Source organism: Phyllosticta citribraziliensis (assembly GCF_038025025.1).
Source record: "Phyllosticta citribraziliensis strain CPC 17464 chromosome Unknown J3D65scaffold_3, whole genome shotgun sequence".
NCBI lineage: Eukaryota > Fungi > Ascomycota > Dothideomycetes > Botryosphaeriales > Phyllostictaceae > Phyllosticta > Phyllosticta citribraziliensis.
In genome coordinates, this window is record NW_027117340.1 from 1,525,290 (window position 1) to 1,547,774 (window position 22,485).

Genomic DNA, 22,485 nt, shown 5'->3' on the forward strand with positions numbered 1-22,485 from the left:
AGATGACGCATGTGCCGCGATTGCCGTGCGACCTTGAATGTATCTACATGTACTGGTACCTCCAGGGGTACCGGCTTGGCGCCTCCTATGCCTCGCGAGGTATATTTGTGACGAACCTGGGATTTGGTTGTCTTGAGCAATTCAAAGATACTCTTTTGACTTCTCTCTATTTGGCTCCCAAGGCCATATGCTCCTCGACTGGCAGCGGGCTACCGAATGGGAGTCGGATCGGTGGGCTAGCCGATGACATCGTCGGCTAGGGAATGGACTGGAATTTTGCTTCGGAAGAAGGGTCCATTCGACGAGGTGCCTCCGGCAGGGAGAACAAGCTCTCCGCGGAAGAGGTCCTTGTGGCATTCAATGAAGATTTGCTAACACTCTGGTCCGTGAACTCAGGAAAGTGACAAATAGAGGGGTGCTTGATTGAAGAATCTTTTGATCGTCGCTATTGACTGATATTTTGGTGCCGTTTAATGTCCGAAGCCATGCTTCAAGAGAGAAAAGATCTAAAACCCGACCCGTCCTCCATGCTACATGTAGTCTCCAAATAGCAAAGAATTGTCTATCTATGCCGCAACAGTCTCCTCGTAGGTAGGATAGTCAACGTAGCCCTTCTCAGGAGGATCCGCGCCGTAGAAAGTCGACCTGTCATACTGATTCAACGGAAGCCCGTCGGCCAGTCTCTTTGGCAGATCCGGGTTCGCAATGAACCAGCGCCCGAAGACAATCGCGTCGCCATAGCCCTCTTCGACCGGCACGGTGCAGTTTTCCCTGCTGAACCCGCCGGCCGTCAAGAATTTGACACCGCCGTTGGCCAGAATCTTGGAGAATGGCGCCAGCGAAGGCTTGTACGAAGCCTCCTTTCCGCGGGTGGCTTCCGCCTCGACGCCGTTGCCGTTTGCATTGTAGGCGGCCAGCGCGTCCATCTTAGCCTGGTGGTCGAGAACCTCGTCGAATCGCGGCTCGACCATGTGAACGTAGGTCAGTCGCTGCGGCAGCTGAATGATGCGTTGGCATAGATAAGCCCAGTGTGCGTTGGGATCACTGTCGCGTGTGTCCTGGAAGTAATTATAAGGGGACAGGCGGATGCCGACGCGTTCGGAGCCAACTGCTTCGCACAAGGCCGAGATTACTTCGAGGGGAAAGCGGCAGCGGTTCTCGATTGAGCCGCCGTACTCATCGGTGCGCAGGTTGACATTATCGTGGAGGAATTGGTCCAGGAGATAGCCATTGGCGCCTGCGGTCGTGTCAGTTGAGTACGAACAGCCCTTGCAGATTGAAGCTGACCGTGGATTTCAACACCATCGAAGCCAGCCTCCTCGACTGCCAATTTGGCAGCAAGAGCGTATTTCTTGGTGATGTCGTGGATTTCCTCAACCGTCAACGGCCTCGGGGGCGTTGCCTCAAAGTCGCTGCCGTCTGCTGCCTTTCCCTTGATGGGAATATCAGAAGAGCTCACAGGCGGTTGGCCGGCGAGGAAAGTGGCGGGAGAGGCACGCCCGGTGTGCCACAGCTGGCAGAAGATGTAGCCACCTTTGGCGTGCACAGCATCTGTAACTTGTTTCCATGCAGCCAATTGAGCTGGATCGTACACACCCGGTGCGCCGGGATATCCACAAGACTGGGGGTTGTCAGAGTTGATATTGAGGCGCAACCAATTCGACTCACGCGGTGGTAAATCTCAGTTGCCTCTGCGAGGAGAAGGCCGCCTTTTGACGCGCGCTGTGCGTAGTATTGCACGTGTAGGTCAGACGGGGCGTAGATTCCGTCGCTCACCTTGCGACCACGGAGACGCGTCAGAGGGGCCAGGACAAGGCGGTGTTCAAGCTTAATCTTGCCAAGCTCGAGCGGCGTGAACAGGGCGGAATCTTTGAGAGGAGCAAATTTCGAAGCACCATTGGCGCTGCCGTTGGTTTTTGAAGAGCCGTTGGTGACTGTCATGGTGGGCGATGGATGGGAACGACGCAAACAAGGTGGTGCAGGACGAAAAACAAGGGCGACGCGACGTTGAAAAATAAGGGCGGCGCCATTCCGACATTTGAAGACGGCCAATGGCAGGCTAACGTGAGCAGCTACACCAAACGCCCCTGGAACGGAGGATGGGATGGGATGGGATGGGATGGATAGAGTGGGCGAGGAGTGGGAGTCGGATAAGCGCGGTATCCGTAATGGCTCGGCCTTGAATGGCCGGCCGGTGCAACGCGGCTGTCGCACCGCACATTAGCTGCTGCGGCGTTCAGGGAGGAGTCGTACGCATTGCCACAAGGCCTGGCCTGGCGCCTTTTGTTGCTTCAAAAGAAGTTGGACACCTTATCGCGTTGCGAGGAAGCGCGTCGTGTTGTTGCAAACGAAGAGACCTGGACGGACCATGTCTCCCTTACCAAAACCACCCCTTGCTGCGACGAGACCCGCTACCGACGTCTCCGCCGCTGAGGCTCTCACACCTCTCATCCAAACCACCTACACCTCTCCCACTCTCCGCTTCTTCCTCAACGGTAACAGAGTTGAGCTCGACAATCCCAACCCTCACTGGACTCTTCTCGACTTCATCCGCGACTTCCATGATCTCAAGGGCACAAAGCAAGGTTGCGCAGAGGGAGGCTGCGGTGCCTGCACCGTTGTCCTCAGCTCGCCAAAAATCTCCAAGAGAACGAAAAAGATAGAGTACCTCGCCGTCAACGCCTGTCTCTTCCCCCTGGTCGGTGTGGACGGCAAACACATCATCACCATCGAGGGCATCGGAAACGTCCTCAACCCACACCCTTTGCAAGAGCGCATCGCCAAACTCCACGGCTCGCAATGTGGCTTTTGCACTCCCGGAATCGTCATGTCTCTGTATGCCCTTGTGAGGAATGCGTACAATCCAGAGACCGGCGAGTTCCACCTAAGCGAGCATGAAATCGAGGACGAAGGCCACCTCGATGGAAACCTCTGCCGCTGTACCGGTTACAAACCCATCCTCCATGCGGCCAAGACGTTCGTCAGGGAGGACCTGAATGGCCGCTTGGCCCCGAGCACCATCTCTTACTCCAAGGATGATGCTTTCGATCTCACCGAGATTCCGCGGGGCGGCTGTGGATCGTCCTCTTCAGGGTCTTGCGGCAGACCCGGAGGATGTTGTAGAGACAAAAGTCCTTCGAGTAGTAGCAGTGGTGCTGAAAGCGAAACTGTGAAATCGTCGTCCTCGTCGTTGACTGAACCGGACTCGTCATCTGCGACAGCCAGTCTTGGCGATGACCAAGAAGTGGACGCTGGTCTGACAGGCGCAGCCTACGCGAAACCAATGAAGTCCAAAGAGACAAAGGAGGAGGGAACAAAGCCAGAAAACACCAAAGCACAAACGACCCTAGACGCAGCCCCTGCTGCTACGAAACATGGGGTTCCACATTATATCTTCAAGCCTTACCAACCCAACACGGAGCTCATCTTTCCGCCGTCTCTTTGGAAGCATTCGAACGCACCCCTCTGTTTCGGCGATGATAGAAGGTTATGGTTCAGGCCAGTCACGCTGGAGCAACTTGTACAGCTGAAGAATGCGTATCCGTCCGCGAAGCTCGTGGGAGGTGCCAGTGAAGTGCAGGTCGAAGTCAGATTCAAAAACTCCAATTTCGCTGTGTCTGTCTACGTGTCAGACATTGAAGAACTCAAAGAGACCAAGTTACCCCAAACGGATGCCGAGTGGGATTCCCTAACTGAACTGTACTTGGGCGCGAACGCTCCTTTGTCTGAACTTGAACATGTGTGCAAAGTCGTACACAGCAAGCTCGGCCAAAGTGCCTTGGGTCTAAAAGCCTTGAGAAAGCAGCTTCGGTACTTTGCCGGCCGCCAAATTCGCAATGTTGCGTCTCTGGCTGGTAACGTTGCTACTGCCTCTCCTATTTCTGATGGCAACCCAGTTCTTCTAGCCGCCCGCGCGGACATCATCGTCCAAACACAAGAACAAGGCTCAGTCACTCTTCCCATTTCCAAATTCTTTGTCGGATACAGGACGACTACGCTGCCACCTGATGGAGTCATCACGCACATACGCATTCCCCTTCCTCCGGCAAACGCCAAAGAGATTACTAAAGCCTACAAGCAGGCCAAGAGAAAGGACGACGACATTGCAATCGTTACTGCTGGATTCCGCGTCCGCCTTGACGAAAGCGGCAATGTAGAAGACGTCTGCTTAGCCTATGGCGGAATGGCACCCACGACTGTGGAGGCCAAGAAGACGCAGGAGGCGTTGCTCGGGAAGAAGTGGTTTGAGTCAACGACCCTCGAAGCTGGACTAGATGCGTTGGTGACCGATTTCAATCTCAGTTACACTGTCCCAGGAGGCATGGCGCATTACAGACGAGCTTTGGCGCTTTCCTTCTTTTTCCGTTTCTGGCACGAAGTCGTCGCAGAACTTGGAATTGGCTCGGTCGACAAGGACATCATCGAGGAGATCCACCGTGAGCTTTCCACCGGCGCCAGGGACGACTATAACCCGCTGGAGCAGCGAGTCGTTGGAAAACAGGTACCGCACCTGTCCGCTCTGAAACAGTGCACTGGAGAGGCAGAGTACCTGGATGATATCCCCCGTCAAGACAGAGAACTTTTCGGCTCGTTGGTACTCTCTGCGAAAGCCCACGCAAAGATTGCCGACATAGATTGGACGCCGGCCTTGTCCATGCCTGGTGTAGTCGGTTATATCGACAAAAAGAGCATATCGGCAGAGGCTAACATGTGGGGATCCAAATACAAAGATGAGCCATTCTTTGCTGACGGCGAAGTCCTGGCGCATGGCCAAGTTGTTGGCATGGTTTACGCAGATACGGCTTTGCATGCCTCTGCCGCGGCCAAAGCAGTCAAGATTGTCTACGATGATCTCCCAGTCATTTTGACCATCGACGAGGCAATCGAGGCCGGCAGTATGTACGAGCACGACAACCAGCTCCGGAAAGGAGCTGCCGTCGCCGGCAAGATGGACGAGGCCTTTGCAAAGTGCGACCGCATCTTCACTGGCGTCACACGGGTTGGCGGCCAGGACCACTTTTACCTCGAAACCAATGCTGCTCTGGCGATTCCATCAAAAGAGGACGGATCGATGGAGGTCTGGTCGTCGACACAGAATACCATGGAAACTCAAGAATTTGTCAGCCAAGTACTTGGAGTCCCCAGCAACCGCATGAACGCACGCGTCAAGCGGATGGTAAGTACTCCCCCCTGCTCGGAGGCAGCACCAAGGAGCATTCGCGCGCGGCGCCCTCCCCCCCTCTTTTTCTTTCTTTTTCTTTCTTTTTAGAGGCACATTGGAGCTAATACGATCTATAGGGTGGGGCTTTCGGAGGCAAGGAGAGTCGAAGTGTGCCATTTGCTTGTTATTGTGCCATTGCCGCCAAAAAGGAGGGTCGGCCAATCCGTGTGATGCTCAACCGCGATGAAGACATGGCAACTTCAGGGCAACGCCATCCAGTGCAGGCGCGCTGGAAAATCGGAACGACGCACGAAGGACGGCTACTCGTCATGGACGCAGACCTCTACGCCAACTCAGGCTTCTCGCAAGACCTGTCGGGCGGCGTCATGGACCGGTGCTGCACGCACCTGGACAACTGTTACAACGTGCCAGACGTGTGGATCCGCGGGCGCCTCTGCAAGACGAATATCCATAGCAACACGGCTTTCCGCGGCTTCGGCGGGCCGCAGGCAATGTTCATCGCCGAGCAGATGATGCATGCCGTGGCCGAGGGACTTGGCCTGGATGTCGATGAGCTGCGTTTGCGTAACCTGTACAACATTGGGGACCGCACGCCGTTCCACCAGCTCATTGACGACGACTGGCATGTGCCAACGATGCTGAAGCAGCTCAAGCAGTCGAGCGACTACGAGCAGCGCAAGGCCAACGTCGTGGCCTTCAACGCCTCCCACCGCTGGCGCAAGCGCGGCATCTCTCTCGTGCCCTGCAAGTTTGGTCTTTCGTTTGCGACTGCGATCCATCTGAACCAGGCCGGCGCATCAGTCAAGGTGTACGCTGACGGTAGTGTGCTGCTACATCACGGGGGCACTGAGATGGGCCAGGGGCTCTACACCAAAATGTGCCAAATTGCCGCGCAAGAGCTTGGAGTCCCTCTCGACGCCGTCTACACGCAAGACTCGCAGAGCTACCAGACGGCCAATGCCAGCCCCACGGCTGCCAGCAGCGGCAGCGACCTCAACGGAATGGCCGTCAAGGACGCCTGCGACCAGCTCAAGCAGCGGCTCCAGCCGTATTGGGACAAGTTTGGACGCGACGCTGCATTCAAGACCATTGCACACGCGGCCTATCTCGATCGCGTCAACTTGGCGGCTAATGGCTTTTGGAAGATGCCTCGCATTGGATACATTTGGGGCACGTATGATGCGGAGAAGGCCAAGCCAATGTATTACTATTGGACGCAGGTACGTGTAGTTCACGAGGAGTCGAGAAGCTTGTATGCTGCTTGACTGCATTCGCTTCGGGCGAAGGAATGCTCCCTCGTCCCCTGCTTTTGCTCTTTCCCCTGACCCTGACCGCAACGCTAATACGCACTAGGGCGTGGCCTGCTCCGAAGTCGAGCTGGACCTCCTGACGGGCGCGCACACGGTACTGCGCAGCGACATTTTGATGGATGTCGGCCAGTCGATTAATCCAGCCATTGACTACGGACAAATCGAGGGCGCCTTCATCCAGGGCATGGGCCTCTTCACGACCGAGCAGTCGCTCTGGACAACGCGCGACGGCGCCCTCGCCACCGCGGGCCCAGGCACCTACAAGATCCCGGGCTTTGCAGACATTCCGCAAGTTTTCAACGCGGGCATGCTGCGCGTTGACGAGAACGGCGAAGCACTCACGTGGAACAACTTGCGCAGCGTACAGAGCAGCAAGGGTATTGGCGAACCGCCACTGTTCTTGGGCGCAACCGTCTTCTTTGCGCTGAGAGAGGCCGTGAGGGCTGCGCGGATAGAGAGAGGCGTCACTGAGCCGCTCGTGCTGCATGGACCGGCGACGGCAGAGCGATTGCGTTTGGCAGTCGGCGATGACATTGTCAAACGGTCCGCAGTGGAGAGGAAAGATGGCGAAAGGGCATTTTTTGTGGAGGTGGCGTAGTTTGACCAACGTGTAAGTTTTCATTCGTGGCGAGCGTGGGCATTGGCTGTGTTGTGGTTTGCCATTTTGACAAGGAAAGGCGTGGGTGCTCCTAGACTGATCGGCACCGGGTTACGCTGTGAAGAATGCAACTCTTGTTTTTCAGCCTGCTGCATGGCTGCATGGGACACCTCGCTTGTCGGCCGTGACGGATTCGGCAGACGACGGCGATAGGTCTCGAGACGCGGTTGGTGATGGGGACAAACAGACTCGCGCCTCAAAGTCGATATCACAGCCGTCTCATCACACAACGGTCGCTTATCGAGAGGAGTCACAGCGATGTGGGCTCGCTGCGGTGCTGGGACAAAGAGTTGAGTTTATCGACGGGGGGCGTGGGCCGCTCCGTGGCCGTCGTGTCCCGCGGATCATCCATCTGATATGGGTCCGTCCGTGTTCGTTTTGCGAGGGACTTGGGCCATCCGGTCGATGATTGACGGGCGACGGGCTATCAGATTCTGGATCCAGCAAACAATGGTCCATCCAGGTCCTTGTGCAGTAGTGTGTACCTAGCTGTCGGAGATGAGCTTGTTCGCGGTCCGTGTCGGGTCGATTGCTGCGCCGTAGCGATGAATGGCGATTGTGTTGATTACGAATGGCCACAGGGCGTTGGATCGATGTTTAGGTTCAGTCCGCAACGCCATCTGCATGGCCGTGTTGGTGGTCATGACTGGCGGGTGGTGCATGAGGTGTTTGCGACGGGAGAAGGCGACGCTGGGAGAGGTCGAGCAGTAGGACGTGTTGTTGCATGAATGCTCCGTCGTCGAGGTGAGATGGATGGCGGCAGAGGGTGGGCCCATGACGCTTTTTCCAGTACGTACAAGATACGGAGGTCGGGGATCGGGGTGATTGGTCGACAGGCGACGCCCAAAGCGGCAGCTCCGCCAGGCCACTGCGACCCCGCCCCAGCCGACAGCCTTCGGATATCAAACCCAACCCAACCCTCCACCTCGTCCTAACCTTCTCGGCGAATTTGGCCAAATGCCGTGCCACCAACGCGCTAAAGACGCCGTTATCCATCCTATCGCCGCCTGTCATCTCGCATCCACCTGCTGCCCGCCAGAGCAATCGGAGTCGTCCGTCGCCTGACCGCCCGCGCCCTCGACCCTCTCCAACTTGCTTTTCTGAATCCAGCAGCTTATTCCCGTCTCGCGCTTCCCTCGACCCGTTCCCGGCCAAGCACGAGGTGAGGTGGTGGACGTGGACTTCGTCACCCAGCAGCAGCTCTTCATGTATGCCTGTCGTCTCCACTCTTGATTGAGCCCGTGGCAGAGCGACAGGCCGCGCAGCCCACGCCCAAGACCAGCACGGCCGTCGGATCGTCGACGCCGAAGCCGAAACGCGCTCGTCGGCCGCGCGCCATGGCCAGATGCGAACACCACGGCCATCCCTGTGCCATGAATGGCGACATGCCGCTCTTCCAAGAGGGGTTGCGGAGAACAGGTGCAACCGTGCGTGCCTGACCTGGGGCCCTGCGGCTCCCTCTGGACAGGGTCTACCAGCACAATTTATGGCCGACGTCGCATCACCCCGATAAGACCAGTCAACCCCAAGTATCCACTGCTGTCCTGCTGCGCTGCTCTTGAACCTACATCGCCTCTCCTCTGTGAACTGTCTCTCCAAGCCATTGAATCGCTCGTCTGCCGACATCGCCCTCCCCCACCTCGTCATGCGCAGAGCCTCGTCCGCCACCGGGTCCACGGACTCGCAGAGATCCCACTCCCGCAAAAAGAGCCTCTCTGGAGACTCCGCAGTCAAGAAGTTCGCCTGTGGTTACTCGGGCTGCGGCAGGAGCTTCACGCGATCGGAGCACCTCCAGAGACACTTGCTCAACCACACCGAAGGAGAAAGCACTTGTGAACGATGCCGTGCTCACTTCAAGCGCAAGGACCTGCTTGGTAAGCTCTTTTTGACTCGTGGCCAACAATGAATAGAATCAATTCGTGTAACGACATCCCATTCTCACACGTGGGAGCCCACGCTGCTTATATGTACACTTTTCAACCTTTTACTTTTTACATTTTGTCACCGGCTGTCAAGAATGGAGTGCATTGTTATTTCCGTCGTTAAGGCTGTCAACATGGACCAATACACATCCCACTTTTTCAAGTTGCACCAAGCCTCTGGGACGCGTTCCACTAACATGGATCCAAGAACGGCACATGCAACGTCACCGCCAAAAGGACGAAGAAGCTGGTGGCGAAGGTCATGGCGTCCTCAACACCAGGAAGCGCATGTGGAAGGACGTGGACGGCAAGATTGTTACAAAGCGTCCCAACCTCGGCAGCGGTTCTCAACAAGGCTCTCCCAGAGAGATCCAGCACGAGTCGCCTGCGCCAGCTGCGTCCATTGAAGACGACGCGCGAGACTTTGGCACTGAAATTCCGATCTCGCCTCCTATTTCCAGCAACAACTCGAACTCCTCCGAAACCTACGAGAGGAGAGCATCACACGCCACGACTGCTACAGAGCTGGCCAGCGATGACTGGGTCTTTCCCCCGCTGGCTCTGAGTCCTGGTCACGAATCATCAGAGTTGTACCAAGACCCGGAGACGCTGCCCCAGGAGACGGAGCGGTTCTGGGGCTCAAACGAGGGGCTTTCGTCGTCTACTGCGATAAGCAAAACATTCGACGACGTACCCTACGACGATATTTTCAACCCTGACACTGGTATGTTTTGAACAATTCCAGCAGCGGACATGCGCGCTAACTCCTCGACAGCAAGCTCCTTCAACATGCCCTTTACCACCATGAGCAACTACAACTGGCTGTTTGACTTGGATCTTGCCACGCAGCAGTCGTTGTCGACATCTCCAGACTTGTTTGCCCCAACGCACGTACACCAAGCTCCTGAAAGTCAAGCGTCCACTCATACCTTGGAAATAGGATTAAACAGGAGGCATACGCCAGCTGTCAGTGATCTTGCAACATCAACGAACGGAAGAGCCATGAATGCAACGAACCAGTCCCATTACGCCATGATACCCGAGCTGAGCATGGAAACCGGCATTTCACTGCCTCCGCTAGCCCCGCAACGAACCATCGCAGATACCAGTCCACCACTTTCCAGCGTGACTAGGAGCTCAGTCGCCAACGGCAGCGAGTCCTTGAGAGCCAACGAAGCCAGAGGCTCACGCAAATCGCTCGCCCCGACCCAGGGCACCCCCGACATGGACTTTGAGCGGCCAATGTCGACCCTCAATCGATCTGCAATGTTACCAGTAATAGATGAAGCTACGAAAAATAAAATTGTCGATCTGATTGATGCTGCCAAACCCGTCACCCCGGATGGGTTCTACATTTCGAGGAGCCACCCTCTCCTCACGCTTCCCTCTCTACAGACGTATAGCAACATGTACTTTACCCGCTTCAACACTGCGTATCCGCTCATCCACCAGCCTACCTTTGATCCTGCCAGTGTCGAGCCTCTGTTGCTTGTGTCTGTCCTACTCATCGGGGCCACATATTGCGAGAAGGACGCGCATCAAATGGCCGTAAGAGGGAAGCCCATATTGTGAGTTTTACGCTAATGCGGTCAGGTATGCATTCACGATGTACTACGGCCTCACATTTTTGCTCATCCCGGCTTCAACGCTAAGCCAGATCTTTGGGCCTTGCAGACCATTCTTTTGGTGGAATGCTTCGGCAAGAGCCGCGCGGGCCAAAAGCAGCACGACATGGCTCATCTTTTCCACGGACTTTTGATCAACCTGATTCGACGGAGTGACTGCCAAACTGTCGGTTCGTCAATTCCTGATCCTTCTTCGAACAGTCTGGACTCGGTTTGGAAACACTGGGTGATTGCCGAACAAAAGAAGCGGTTAGTACCTAGTAGACATGAAAATAATTTGAGGCCTTTTGCTGACTGTAGGCAGGCTCGCTTATTTGTGTTTCATGTGGGACGTCCAGCACGCAGTGCTTTTCTGCCAGTCCCTTTGCATGTCAGCGTTCGAATTGCGGTCGACATTACCGTGCCACCAACAGCTTTGGGAAGCAGATTCGCCAGACACGTGGTACAGACTTTGGAAGAAGCACTCTCGTTCTCCTCTGTTCTTGAGCACGCTGAAGACGTATTTGGTCACGCCCAAAGCAGTATCATCGCCAAAACATCTGAATGCGCTGTCAAGAGTGCTGATATTGCATGGACTGATGTCTATTAGCTGGGATATGAAGAGGAGGGATCAGACTTCGCTTGGTGAGTCGGGTTGATCGAAATCCTCCTGGAAAATCTAACAGGCACACTAGGACTGGTCAGCAATATCCCACTTGGAGACTGGAAGGCTCGAATTTCAGCGTCCTACGAAGCTTGGCTGTCCGACTTTGAGGCTTACTGCGCGTCGTACATTTCGCGCTACTGTCCAGACCACCAAACCACGGCTCCGTCGTCCATCCAGCAAAGTCTCCTAAACGAGTTTCGTCTCTTCGCCACCGCTAACACCGCCATCTACCACGCCGCTCAGTTCCATCTCAACGCGGAGTTTCTCGATATCCAAATTTACGCCGGCGCTCGACACATTCTTGGCCGTCCCGTGCAGCGCGCAGACTTTGTTCGGTCTCAGCGCGTCGTCAAGAAGTGGGCAGCGGGGGCCGCGGACTACGCCAATCCGTCGACCAGTAGGAATGCAGGAGCCATAAATTCTGGCAAGACGGCCAACATGAGCAGTAACGCTGCAAAAGCTGCCTGGCACTCTGCGGCCCTCATCCGAGATGGGGCGACGCGTCTGCGCGATTGGGACACTGGTGGCTTGTTCCACTACCCTTGGTGCTTGTATCTTGCCTGTCTATGCATCTGGGCTTACTGGCATGCAAAGCCGCGGGACGAGATACAACCGACTTCGTCTTCCAATAGACGCGACTCGCTCCACGCATCTGCCAGCGGGGCGTGGGAAAAAGACACTACGACAAGACGTTTGCGCCAGCGCTCTCCCTCTCAATGCCAGCCAGTCGACCCGGACACCGAGTCCCTCGATGGGCACGGCCAAGATTCAGACGAGGAGCCAGACGACGACGACATTGATGACGATGCGCCCATCTGGAACCCGGCGTCGGAAATGCACGCTTTGCTGAGAGCCATGATTGCTCGGCCGCCTCCTCCCTCGTGTCCATCCAGGCCAACTGCCAGCAACACCAACAACAGTACCAACACGACTGCACCGGCGACCTCTTCTTCGGCTTCGCAGACCCAGGAGCTCCCACTGTCGCTTCCGCGCATCAAAAACATCAAGCGCAAAACCGCCGGCTTGACGGCCGTCGTCGCTCACGCTCTGAGCCGCGTCCGCTGGGCCGTCGTCCACGACGGCATGATGGTGCTGCGCGGCTTGGTGCCTGGTCGCGTCGTCGGTGGGTTGGGCGGCAGCGGGTTGGGAATGGGGCTGGGAGCGTCGCCTGCAGCTGCTGCTGTCACCGCGACGGGCGGCGGTGCTGCGATGAGTGGAGGATTCAGTGGTGGTGGTGGTTCTGGTCATTCTGCCGCTGGTGGCGAAGCCGCTGTCTCTGCTGCGGCCATGGGCTTGGCTGGATTGGGCGCTGGCCACGCTGGCGGGAACGGTGGTGCTGTGTTTGGTGCCGATGCTGCGGATGCTGGAGGGGTTTTGGGACTCGGTGTCAGTGTCGGAATGGATATGGATATGGGTCTGGGCGGTATGGATATTGGCGGTGTTTGATTTGTCGGTTGTTCCTTGTTGATACGTGCTTCACTTATTTTGGGATTCGACGACGATGAGTACGGCAAATACGTGTTGAGGATCTATGAGAGCTTGATCATATGACTGATTGACATTCACCACCTCGATTTTGTGTCTTGTGAGACCCTAGAAAAGCGACTTAAGTGGAAACATCATCGAATAGGCGGGGAAAACGATCGATGGATGGATATGTACGTGACAAGACTTTTCCTGTGTGTTCCAAAGGCTACGTGATACAGCGTGGTGAAATCCACGATTTTTTGCGCATACTTTCCCCTCTCTCCCTTCAAGGGGGTTGAGGTTGAAGTTTGAATGCTCCCTGTTACTTCCCTCAAGATGCACAGATGCCATGGAATACCCCAGTGCAGTGGGCGTCGAAAGAAGGGAGACCTCCTGGCAACATGAGCACATCTAGGGAGCATTCATTCGCTGCTGTAGCTACGGTGAAGAAGCATTCATTCACCACTATCACTGCGCTTAGGAAGCAGTCGTTCATTGCCGCAGCCCGGCCCAAGAAGTCTCATTTATTTTGACACCCACTTGAAGCTCATGAAAACTTACTTCCTATCCAAGAGGGTCTCTGCATTGTATGTGCTTGCCAAGTCTAGTCGACGAGGCTTTTTTAGAAGAAGCTACCTATTGGCTCCCTTGCCATGCCCATGCCCATGCCCATCCATGCCTGTTTGTTTCCTTTTTGGTCCCGTAACCCCTTCAGCTACTTCTATCCAACCAGCAAAGTTTTGAGTCCGTCCGTCCGTCTTGTCGTGTTGTACCCCATCATCCATAGTTCATCCTGCAGAGTGCCAGAGTACTGCTCGCACTACTCATCAACCTCGCCCTCTTCCAGCTGCTCGAAAGGCTCCTCCCCACGGCTCTGAACCCTGACGTAGTCAAAGCCCCACTGCGTGCACCTCTCCTTGACGATGTTCCAATACTTCTCCTTGTCTTGGTCGTTCCTAAAGTCGGCCTCAGTGGTGGTGTACTCCAGCGCGACGAAGCGGACGCGAATGCGGTGCGTGACATCCTTCAGCTTGCGGAGGAATGCACGCTCGGCGTCAGAGCGGGCCAGGTACTTGGGCATGGTGCGCCTGTAGATGGTGTTGGACCAGCCCATGGAATCGTGGTAGGCGGGGAGGCGCATGGGGAGAACAAGAGAGCGAGTCACGAACGGGGAGACTTGGATGTCGAGCTCGCGCAGGCGCTTGACCGCAAGGAGGTCAGTGAGGGCGGTGTTGAGCGACCTCAGAAGCGGGTCACGAGAGTTCTTCGCGACCTGGAGGCCATGGGCCTTGGCGGATTGGTAGACCCAGCCCGCACGCTGTTTGTCGGAGTTTTTGGAGAAGTGCCAGGACGGCATGTGGATGGTGACCTTGCGCAAGTTGGACATGTTGTGCTTGCCGATTGTGTTCAGGAAGCACTGCAATCCAACGATGCCATACTGGTCGGGGAAGATGAAGTGAGTCTTGTGGTAGAGCACTTTGAGGCTCTCGCGAGAGACGGCGCGGGACGTGGTGAAGAGGCCGACACCGCGGTCATAGCGGGGTGGCTTTGTGAAGAAGTTTACAACTTGTCTGCCTCTCTTGTTTCTGGTGTAGACCCTACTTCGCTCAGAGGGTGCAAGGTGGAACTGATTGCGAACGAGGAACTGATTGCCAAGGTTGGGGATGCCGCGAGCAAATTGATCTTCCGCGTACGGGAGGAGGCGATCGAACATGCGGGCTGGTTCCACGTCGACGAGAGCAAACTTCCATATTTCGTCTCGGAGCTCGCGTGGCAGGCGGAGGAGCACAGACTCTTCAAAGTTCTGTGGCCGTTAGCAATGCTATCCCACAATTGATCAGGAGGAGGCTTGGACTGACCCTGAGCTGAACAGCCCTGTTGACGCGGCTGAACCAGCTATTGAAGTTCATGGGGCGCTGCCAGAATGATGAAAGAAGCTTGGCTTCTCCAGTCGCAGAGTGCTCATCAATACTGTCGGAGAATACGGTCCGCAGTTTGCAGAGACGGTCGCGAAGGTCTTCTCCCTCATCCATGACGATGCTCCTGTAGGGCATGATGGTTGTACCTTCGCAGTAGTCGAACGACGAGTCGGGGTTCGGCTTGAGCAGGCGCGGCCAGTCCTTGTCGCTCATCTCTCTCTTGAAAACGAGCACCTCGAGCGAGTTGTCCTTGTCTCGACGTTTGTACTGGGCCGTGTGGATCGCGTCAAATAGCTGAAGATCGATGTGCAGACCCTTTGCTCTCAACTTGAGCCCATCTTCGGCGAGCTGGACCTTGACTTTGTGGGTAGCGAACCTGGTGGACGGCACGAGCGTTAGAAGGCAGAAGTTGCGGTCGACGTATGTGGTGCTGGAGTTCTGCGCCCAAAGGATGCGATGTTTGCTCGTAGGAATCATGCTGAGGCAGGCCGTGTGCCTTAGCTGGCGCTTTTGCGAGATGGGAGTGGACCAGTTGACGACTCGAGATGAAGAGAAGAGGTCGAGGTAGAGGAAAGATGGGCGACGGATTTCAAAATGAGGCCGCAACCGCCACGGCGATTCTGCGGTTGTCTCATGGTATCCGCAGCCTCGGTGACGACACCATGATTTGGTGGTTTTCCATGAGGCGGGAGCAGTCGGGTTGCCGCACCTTTGAGCATCCAGGGCCTCGGCGACGACATCATACTTTGGTATTTCCCATGGGCGGACGGAGACGCCATATCGCATCGCATCGCATCGCATCGTTGAGCGTCTGCAGCCTCGGCGACGACATTATATTTTGGCGTTTTCCCAAGAAGAGGCGGATTGGAGCACTGCACCGTGGAGCATCCGCAGCCTTAATATCAACATTACATTTCTGTGTTCTCCCATGAGGTAGAAGGAGTCTCCGCAACATTGAGCATCACACGTAATAACATTCTTCTTGTCCTCGGTCATTGAAATCATTTTGATATGGCTGTGAAAGATGAGCTTAAGCCTTAAAAATGGCCCCTCTTTGGCAGGTTTCGAGGTTTGATATTCTTTCCAACCCTTCTTATTAGGCCACATGCTGAGAGCGCGTTTACCCTACCTGCCGGTGCACAGCAGTTGGCAGACTATCAACAACCGGGTGGGGTGCCTTCGGAATCAGTAGTCGTCTTATTGTCGGCAAGTGTGGGTATGGAGAAGTGAGTTCGCGCGCTGCGTGAACTGCTGTTATAGGTCCAGAGGTCTAACAGCTATTAGAGCTGACTGACAGTTAAAAATAGCTGCGTAAGTATGTAGGCTTCTGGAACCCACCTTCTACTAATAAGCGTCGACATCTGTCGGCGTTGCTGAGTAGTTAGTAAAAACAGGGGGTAAATAGACACATGCAAAGATGACTGGCGCCGATAGCAGCCCGCTGACTGTTGTCGGCCGACAAGGTAAACGCGCTCTAACATGAATGCGAAAAGGGAGTCACACTGGCCTGAAATCCAGCACTTTCCGCAGCAAGTACACGGGAGCATCGCATCTTATGAACTCACGTTGTTCACTTTCCGAGATTGGCAAGTGCTTACCCCTGCTCAAAGTTGGTCATGTCGACTGAGACGCAATATGGGGACCCGGGTCAACATTGAAGAACGGACACCGACTTTTGTCTTGCGGAGACGCTTGCACCCTTGCGCGGCTTTACCCGAGGTCATGGAACCGAGCGCATGGTGGACATGGGAAAAGTGCGTAATGTGGATCGTACGTACGCATGCCTCGCCGGAACCCAGGGCAAGATTGGAGTGCTAGAAAATCACCGTGTTCGGCGAATCTCGAGGGCAACTGTGGTCGTACAAGCGAAGTCCTGCCATTACCGCGGTGCACCATTTAAAGTGGGCGAGCACGAAGCCATCTCCAACAAAAGCCACGCGCTGAGGATCTTCGCCTCGCTTGGAAAGCGGAGGGCTACACGGGGAACGACCTGCAAATGGCGATCCAACGGAAAATGCAGGGTTCAAAGTGTGGAGGAGTGCTTGGACCAGACGAGCATGAAGAAAGAAAAGAGACTGGTCAGCCATGGGGCTCGGGCTCGCCGACGACGGGGCTTTTGGGACTTTTTCCCACCGTTTCGACACTGTTTGGCAGTTCTTTTTCAAGCCCGGAACCCGAATCCCTCGAAGCTGTACAGCACAAGTCAGTCCAAATGCCGCCGAGTCAGGAATCGAGGGTTGCAGAGCGAGACGCAGAATGGTAGCGAGCCGTTCAGTAAGGCTGAAACACGACGCTGGAGAAACCGGCCTGCTATTTGGCCGGATGCGCCGGCTTGTCGAGGAGGCGGCGAAATTAGTTGCCTTGATCTTGTGAGGCAGCCACAGTAAAGATGAGAGGGTTGCGATCTTCGTTGGAGTAGAGTCAGACCTGTGGTGTTGCATGACCTTGAGAAGACGACCTCAACACTGCCTCCATGGCCCGCCTGAAGACAGCAGCAGCTCAACGCAGAAAAGTCCGAGGAAAAGAAGAAGTTCAAGCATCCAAGACGGCGACATGTCGGATCCTCTGGCGACGCTTTGGGCGGCACGCGGTGCTACCCGTCCGACGGCTCCCGTAAAGGGCATGTTGACGTACACTGGAGCTGAACGTTGCGAGTGATGTGCACCATCCGACACCGACTCAACTCGACCAAAAAAAGACTCCATGGCAAGCGCTAGCCTAGCCGACGGCGCGCTTGGGTGTGGTCGAGGAGCGCTCGGCTGCAGCACTACCAGAGCATCAGATCAGTCGTCGTTGTAGCGTGCGTGGGAGACTAGCATCCGGAAGTGGGGGAGCCAACGGCCGCCACACCACCCACCCCTGGGCGCCTCCCGTGAGCCTCTGCTCTGCCTCAAACTCCTCCCCAATGACGGGACCTCTCTCTGCTGCTTGCGACCAAAAAAATTCTGGATCGCAATCAGGCCACCCGCGACGGCATCCTTGAACCACTGTGTGTGCCCCCCCTGCTGCCTCCAACTCCCCCCATCGCGACTCCTCGGTCTTGAAAAACGCCAGTCCGATCATAATGGCCACTCCCACCACCACTCTTCCCACTCTTCCACCACTGTCTACGTCCTTTTTATTGCAATGGCTCCGCATATCTGGGGGCTGATCAAGCGCAGCACTCCTCCAAGGTTCCTCAAAATGTCCCCCAGCAGAATTCCGAATGGCGAACTCAGAGAAGGCAGCGTCGACATCTTGCAAGCCGATATTCCCTACGTTCCTGGTTCATCCCATGGCCCTACACACTCGAAAAGCGAAGTCCTCGTCGTAGGCGCCGGTCCGGCCGGCCTCATGCTTGCGTACGCCTCCCTGGTCCAAACTCACGTGAAATTTGTCCGACTAATTCTACCTCCAGAGACAACCTTGCCCGCTTTGGAATCAAGGTGGAAATCATCGATGACCGGCCAGAGCGGACCCTCACGGGAAGAGCGGATGGCCTTCAGCCGAAGTCCATCGAAACGCTGCGCCAGATGAGGATTGCGGAGCCCCTTCTCCGCAAAGGTGTCAAAGTCTTTGACATATGCTTTTGGGTAGGCGCTAGCCGAGATTCCTTGGTTTCCGAACACTGACAACCGCCAGAGATCATCATTGACGGAAAAGATGCACAGAGCGGGGAGAGAGGTGCACTATCCGCAAGAAACAGTAGATTTGCTAGATCCCTACATCCTGCTCGTGCACCAGGGCATGATTGAGCAGCTCTTCATCAACGATCTCCGGGAAAGGGGAGTAGACGTGCAAAGAAACACGGCCTTTATGGACTTTGAGTATCTTTCGGGCAAGACGTCACCCATTCAAGTCACGTGCAAGGCCGACGTGCAGCAGCAAAAGAGGACGATGAATACGCACTACATTGTGGGGTGCGACGGGGCGCACTCACAGGTCCGCAAGTCGATGCCCGGCGCGCAGCCGCTTGGAGCGTCCTCGGACGCCATCTGGGGAGTCTTGGACGGGCAGATAGAGACGGACTTTCCGGATCTCTGGTCCAAGGCCGTCATCTACTCGGAGGAGGCGGGGTCGGTCCTCATCATCCCGCGTGAGCGCAACCTGACGCGGCTGTATATTGAGCTCAAGTCCGAGTCGAGAGGGAGCGCGTCCAAGGACGAGCTCACGCGAGAGGTTGTCATGCAGAGGGCTCAGGAGATTATGCATCCATTTTTCCTCCGATGGAAGTCGGTCGGTGAGTCGGTTTGGGGAAGAGGAGACGAAGAAATTTACTAACGGGAGGATTGCAGAATGGTACGGCAGGTATCAAGTGGGCCAGCGCGTGGCGACCAAATTTGTCGACGACAGGGGCCGAGTGTTTATCGCTGGAGATGTAGGATTCGCCGTCGTTTATGCTTGCCAGGGGACAAAGCTCACCAATTGCACAGGCCAGCCATACGCACTCGCCAAAGGCCGCTCAGGGCATGAACACGTCGCTTCACGACGCCTGGAACCTGGCCTGGAAGCTCAACCTCGTCATCCGCAAAATCGCAAAGCCCGAGCTGCTGCACTCGTACGAAGAAGAACGCCGCAAGATTGCCCAGGACCTCATTTCGTTCGACTATGAGCACGCCAACGCCTTTGCCGCGGGCGACTCGACGGCGCTGGCGCAGAATTTCATGAAGAATGTGCGCTTCATCAGCGGCATAGGGGCCGAGTATGGCCAAAACGACCTCAACATTGCAACAGACGCCATGGGCTGCGGCGACCTGCGACCCGGCTGCCTGCCCTCGCCGGCCAAGGTGACGCGCTTCATTGACGCAAATCCAGTTGACATCCAGCTCGACATTCCGACATTGGGCCAATTCCGCATCTACTTTTTTGCAAACGACGCGCTGCGCAGCCGACCCTTTCTCGAAAAGGCGTGTTCGGCCGCCAACAGCAGCGCCAGCTTCATGGGCCGCGTGTCGGCCGCCGCCAACGCCAGCTACACGCTGCAACCGCCCGTCGCGGCGCCGCACGACGAATTCGTGTGTCCGGAGCGCTACACGCCCATCTCGTGCCTATTCACGTTTGCGCTCGTCACGCGCATGGCCAAGAGCCGCCTCGAAATCGCCGACCTGCCCCAAGTGCTGCGAGACTCGCCGTGGACCATTTATCTCGACAACGTCGCAAACATGGACACGCGCAGCCTGTCGTGCACCGACAAGTGGCTAGGCGCAAACACGCTCGACGCCGACCAGGTGGCCATTGCCGTCGTGCGTCCCGATGGCTACGTCGGCACCATCAAGGTTTGGGATGACGGCACCACGAGGGAGAAGGGTGCCGAGGCCATGCGCTTCTTGGATGACTACTTTGAGCGGTTCCTGACGTGCGATTTGCCCGGCCAGGCATACTAATTACATGGATTTAGATCAAGAGGGGGACATGCATAAAGAGAGAGCATGAATCTTTTTTGGCAGAAAGAAGGCGAGGGCGTTGATGGATTTGACTACCTATCTAGCAAACAGGCAGGCGCATGATAATGACTCAAGATTTGTTTCTTCCATCAGAAGTGGGGATGGGCTGGCAGATGGTCGAATTGCATGGTTGGCCATTCTCACAACAGACCCGAGTGGAATAGGGAGAGAAACATGTGGAAAACTTGTTTGATGGTCTGACGGGTCTACTCCAGAAATTCAATTCATGACTTCACTCCCATAATCTCGCCGCGATTCTTACGTCTGACCACTCATCTTCCACCTAGAGCAGTCCACAACCCCCGAGAGCCTTACATCCTCTTCCGTGCCTGTCTCAGCAATGAGCCAATCACCATCCCTTTTGCATATGCGGGGTCCAACACAGCGCTATGCCAAAAGGGGGTGGGAGCTATGGCCACCAACCCTTGACCTTATCCACACTCGCCCACTTTCTTCTCCCCCACTCTAGACCGCCTCGCCCCATGAAGAAGTCTGACCATGTCGCCGCAATGCTGTGTGATGCCGGGGAAAAGTGGCCATGGGCGATGCGAGCAGATACGAGGCCAACATCGCACGGCGGGGCGGGAGCGCGGCGTCGAGAACCCGAAAGAAGACGTGGGCGCGAGGAGAGAAAAACTGTGTTGGATTAGAAATTGCTCGGGCACAAGCGAAGGGGGCGTGCAAAGCGGGCAGCTGGGCATATATGTCGCGGGATAGATTTTCCTTGGGTAGATATATAGACCTGAGGTGTATAGTTTGGCAGTAGGTGCGGAGGAAGATGGGCGCATGGACGGCACGGCGTCTGGCGCGCAGTTTGCGTGACTAAGGCGCGTGTGTGAATGGTGAGTTGAGTGCGGAGGGAAAGCAAGCAAGCAGCAGAGATCGGGTTGGGAGATACGACGCGGGAAGAGAGGGAGGCGGTGTTTGATTGTCATGGAGCTTAGTTGCCTTCTCCACAATCAGCCGGTGCGCGACGAGCTGGTGCATGGTGGGGTTCTTCTTTTCTTCCCTTTTACATATTCTAGCAACCTGCCTACCTGCCTTGGACCTCACTGCTCAACTCTCTGCTCGTCTGCTTGTGTTTGCGAGGAAACGATTGACTCGACTCCGTCTTTCACGACTGCTACGAGGCTTATTCATTCGTCTCCACACAAACTTTTGCAATTGAACCTGAACAATGGGCAAGAAGCGCGTTTTGGTCAGCTACGGCGTCGACATTGACGCCGTCGCCGGATGGCTGGGATCATATGGCGGCGAGGACTCGACCAGCGACATTAGTCGAGGTAAGCAGCTCTCCGCTTTGGCATGGAATGCGCGCTCATGACGCTCCCCAGGCATGTTTGCCGGCACAATCGGCGTCCAGCGACTGCTCAAGCTCTTCGACAAGTACAAGATCAAGGCGACGTGGTTCATTCCGGGGCACAGTCTGGAGACGTTCCCGGAGGACTGCGCGGCCATCCGCGACGCCGGGCACGAGATTGGGCTGCATGGCTACAGCCACGAGAACCCCAAGGACATGACGCTGGAGCAGCAGCGCGACGTGTTGGACAAGACGTACCGGATGCTGACCGAATTCGCGGGCAAGCCGCCGCGCGGCAGCGTGGCGCCGTGGTGGGAGGTTTCGCGCGAAGGCGCCAACCTGCTGCTCAGCTACGGCATCGAGTACGACCACTCGATGAGCCACTCGGACTACCAGTGCTACTGGCTGCGCACCGACGACCAGTGGACAAAGATTGACTACTCGAAGCGCGCAAAGGACTGGATGAAGCCCCTCGTCCAGGGAAAGCCCACGGGCATTGTCGAAATCCCTGGGTCGTGGTATATCGACGACCTGCCGCCGATGATGTTTATCAAGGACGCCCCCAACAGCCACGGCTGGGTCAGCCCCAAGGTCGTCGAGGAGCTGTGGAAGGACCACTTTGACTACTTCTACCGCGAGTACGACGAATTCGTCTTTCCCATGACCATTCACCCGGACGTCAGCGGAAGGCCACACGTGCTGTTGATGCATGAGAGGTATGTTGTTCTCGGCGCAAGCGTGCCCGCATGCGAGCTGACTTTGTGAATAGAATCATCGAGCACATCAACAAGCACGAGGGCGTCGAGTGGGTGACAATGGAGCAAATGTGTGATGACTTCAAGGCGCGGAATCTGGTGCCAGAGGGCGCTCTGATGCCGGCTCCTGCGGGCGAGATGTTGAAGAAGCCGCCGGTGGGAGTTTGATGGCGTGGTGGGCAATGAGCTGGCAGAAATTGGGAAATGGCAGACAACATGACATGACGGCCCGATTTCATTGCGTCCGATGGATGTGTTTACTCCCTCAGAGTGACTGG

General features: G+C 56.1%; 7 protein-coding genes across 7 annotated transcripts; 5 read left to right on the forward strand and 2 right to left on the reverse strand.

Annotated features, from left to right (window-relative positions):
- Positions 1 to 413: 413 nt before the first annotated feature.
- On the reverse strand, positions 414 to 2,120 carry J3D65DRAFT_616962 (12-oxophytodienoate reductase 1). Its single transcript, XM_066799503.1, has 3 exons — positions 1,669 to 2,120; positions 1,288 to 1,621; positions 414 to 1,237 (listed from the first exon to the last, which is right to left on the reverse strand). The coding sequence occupies exons 1-3, from the start codon at positions 1,939 to 1,941 to the stop codon at positions 567 to 569; spliced, it is 1,278 nt and encodes a 425-aa protein (XP_066657867.1). The 5' UTR covers positions 1,942 to 2,120; the 3' UTR covers positions 414 to 566.
- Positions 2,121 to 2,155: 35 nt separating this feature from the next.
- Positions 2,156 to 7,455, forward strand: J3D65DRAFT_260935 (Molybdopterin-binding domain of aldehyde dehydrogenase-domain-containing protein). Its single transcript, XM_066794874.1, has 4 exons — positions 2,156 to 5,176; positions 5,299 to 6,402; positions 6,536 to 7,102; positions 7,170 to 7,455. Exons 1-3 carry the CDS (start codon positions 2,369 to 2,371, stop codon positions 7,088 to 7,090), a joined length of 4,467 nt encoding a protein of 1,488 aa, XP_066657868.1. The 5' UTR covers positions 2,156 to 2,368; the 3' UTR covers positions 7,091 to 7,102; positions 7,170 to 7,455.
- Positions 7,456 to 9,360: 1,905 nt separating this feature from the next.
- Positions 9,361 to 12,789, forward strand: J3D65DRAFT_549437 (fungal-specific transcription factor domain-containing protein; the record flags this gene model as incomplete). The annotated part of the gene is made up of 7 exons (XM_066796954.1): positions 9,361 to 9,796; positions 9,848 to 10,620; positions 10,666 to 10,946; positions 11,002 to 11,321; positions 11,372 to 11,732; positions 11,787 to 12,069; positions 12,313 to 12,789. The coding sequence occupies 7 exons, from the start codon at positions 9,361 to 9,363 to the stop codon at positions 12,787 to 12,789; spliced, it is 2,931 nt and encodes a 976-aa protein (XP_066657869.1).
- A 698-nt stretch (positions 12,790 to 13,487) lies between these two features.
- J3D65DRAFT_675124 (uncharacterized protein) lies at positions 13,488 to 15,206 on the reverse strand (the record flags this gene model as incomplete). Its single annotated transcript, XM_066803564.1, has 2 exons — positions 13,488 to 14,614; positions 14,670 to 15,206. 2 exons carry the CDS (start codon positions 15,204 to 15,206, stop codon positions 13,631 to 13,633), a joined length of 1,521 nt encoding a protein of 506 aa, XP_066657870.1. The 3' UTR covers positions 13,488 to 13,630.
- A 787-nt stretch (positions 15,207 to 15,993) lies between these two features.
- J3D65DRAFT_616976 (uncharacterized protein) lies at positions 15,994 to 17,518 on the forward strand. The gene is made up of 2 exons (XM_066799504.1): positions 15,994 to 16,015; positions 16,068 to 17,518. The coding sequence occupies exon 2, from the start codon at positions 16,466 to 16,468 to the stop codon at positions 17,114 to 17,116; it is 651 nt and encodes a 216-aa protein (XP_066657871.1). The 5' UTR covers positions 15,994 to 16,015; positions 16,068 to 16,465; the 3' UTR covers positions 17,117 to 17,518.
- Positions 17,519 to 17,576: 58 nt separating this feature from the next.
- J3D65DRAFT_616980 (FAD binding domain-containing protein) lies at positions 17,577 to 20,393 on the forward strand. The gene is made up of 5 exons (XM_066799505.1): positions 17,577 to 18,070; positions 18,127 to 18,301; positions 18,351 to 18,948; positions 19,004 to 19,086; positions 19,142 to 20,393. The coding sequence occupies exons 1-5, from the start codon at positions 17,856 to 17,858 to the stop codon at positions 20,090 to 20,092; spliced, it is 2,022 nt and encodes a 673-aa protein (XP_066657872.1). The 5' UTR covers positions 17,577 to 17,855; the 3' UTR covers positions 20,093 to 20,393.
- Positions 20,394 to 21,329: 936 nt separating this feature from the next.
- Positions 21,330 to 22,375, forward strand: J3D65DRAFT_549707 (polysaccharide deacetylase; the record flags this gene model as incomplete). Its single annotated transcript, XM_066796965.1, has 3 exons — positions 21,330 to 21,435; positions 21,487 to 22,168; positions 22,222 to 22,375. 3 exons carry the CDS (start codon positions 21,330 to 21,332, stop codon positions 22,373 to 22,375), a joined length of 942 nt encoding a protein of 313 aa, XP_066657873.1.
- Between the last annotated feature and the right edge of the window lie 110 nt (positions 22,376 to 22,485).

Excerpts from the sequence above, each read along its gene's own strand:
- J3D65DRAFT_616976 (XM_066799504.1), top strand. The coding sequence starts at position 16,466 with ATGGTGGACATGGGAAAAGTGCGTAATGTGGATCGTACGTACGCATGC.
- J3D65DRAFT_260935 (XM_066794874.1), top strand. The coding sequence starts at position 2,369 with ATGTCTCCCTTACCAAAACCACCCCTTGCTGCGACGAGACCCGCTACC. Across the intron at positions 5,177-5,298 it reads ACGCACGCGTCAAGCGGATG|GGTGGGGCTTTCGGAGGCAA; the intron begins GTAAGTACTCCC and ends TACGATCTATAG. Across the intron at positions 6,403-6,535 it reads TGTATTACTATTGGACGCAG|GGCGTGGCCTGCTCCGAAGT; the intron begins GTACGTGTAGTT and ends AATACGCACTAG.
- J3D65DRAFT_616962 (XM_066799503.1), bottom strand. The coding sequence starts at position 1,941 with ATGACAGTCACCAACGGCTCTTCAAAAACCAACGGCAGCGCCAATGGT. Across the intron at positions 1,622-1,668 it reads CAACTGAGATTTACCACCGC|TCTTGTGGATATCCCGGCGC; the intron begins GTGAGTCGAATT and ends GACAACCCCCAG. Across the intron at positions 1,238-1,287 it reads CGATGGTGTTGAAATCCACG|GCGCCAATGGCTATCTCCTG; the intron begins GTCAGCTTCAAT and ends ACACGACCGCAG.
- J3D65DRAFT_616980 (XM_066799505.1), top strand. The coding sequence starts at position 17,856 with ATGGCTCCGCATATCTGGGGGCTGATCAAGCGCAGCACTCCTCCAAGG. Across the intron at positions 18,302-18,350 it reads TCTTTGACATATGCTTTTGG|AGATCATCATTGACGGAAAA; the intron begins GTAGGCGCTAGC and ends GACAACCGCCAG. Across the intron at positions 19,087-19,141 it reads GAGTGTTTATCGCTGGAGAT|GCCAGCCATACGCACTCGCC; the intron begins GTAGGATTCGCC and ends CCAATTGCACAG.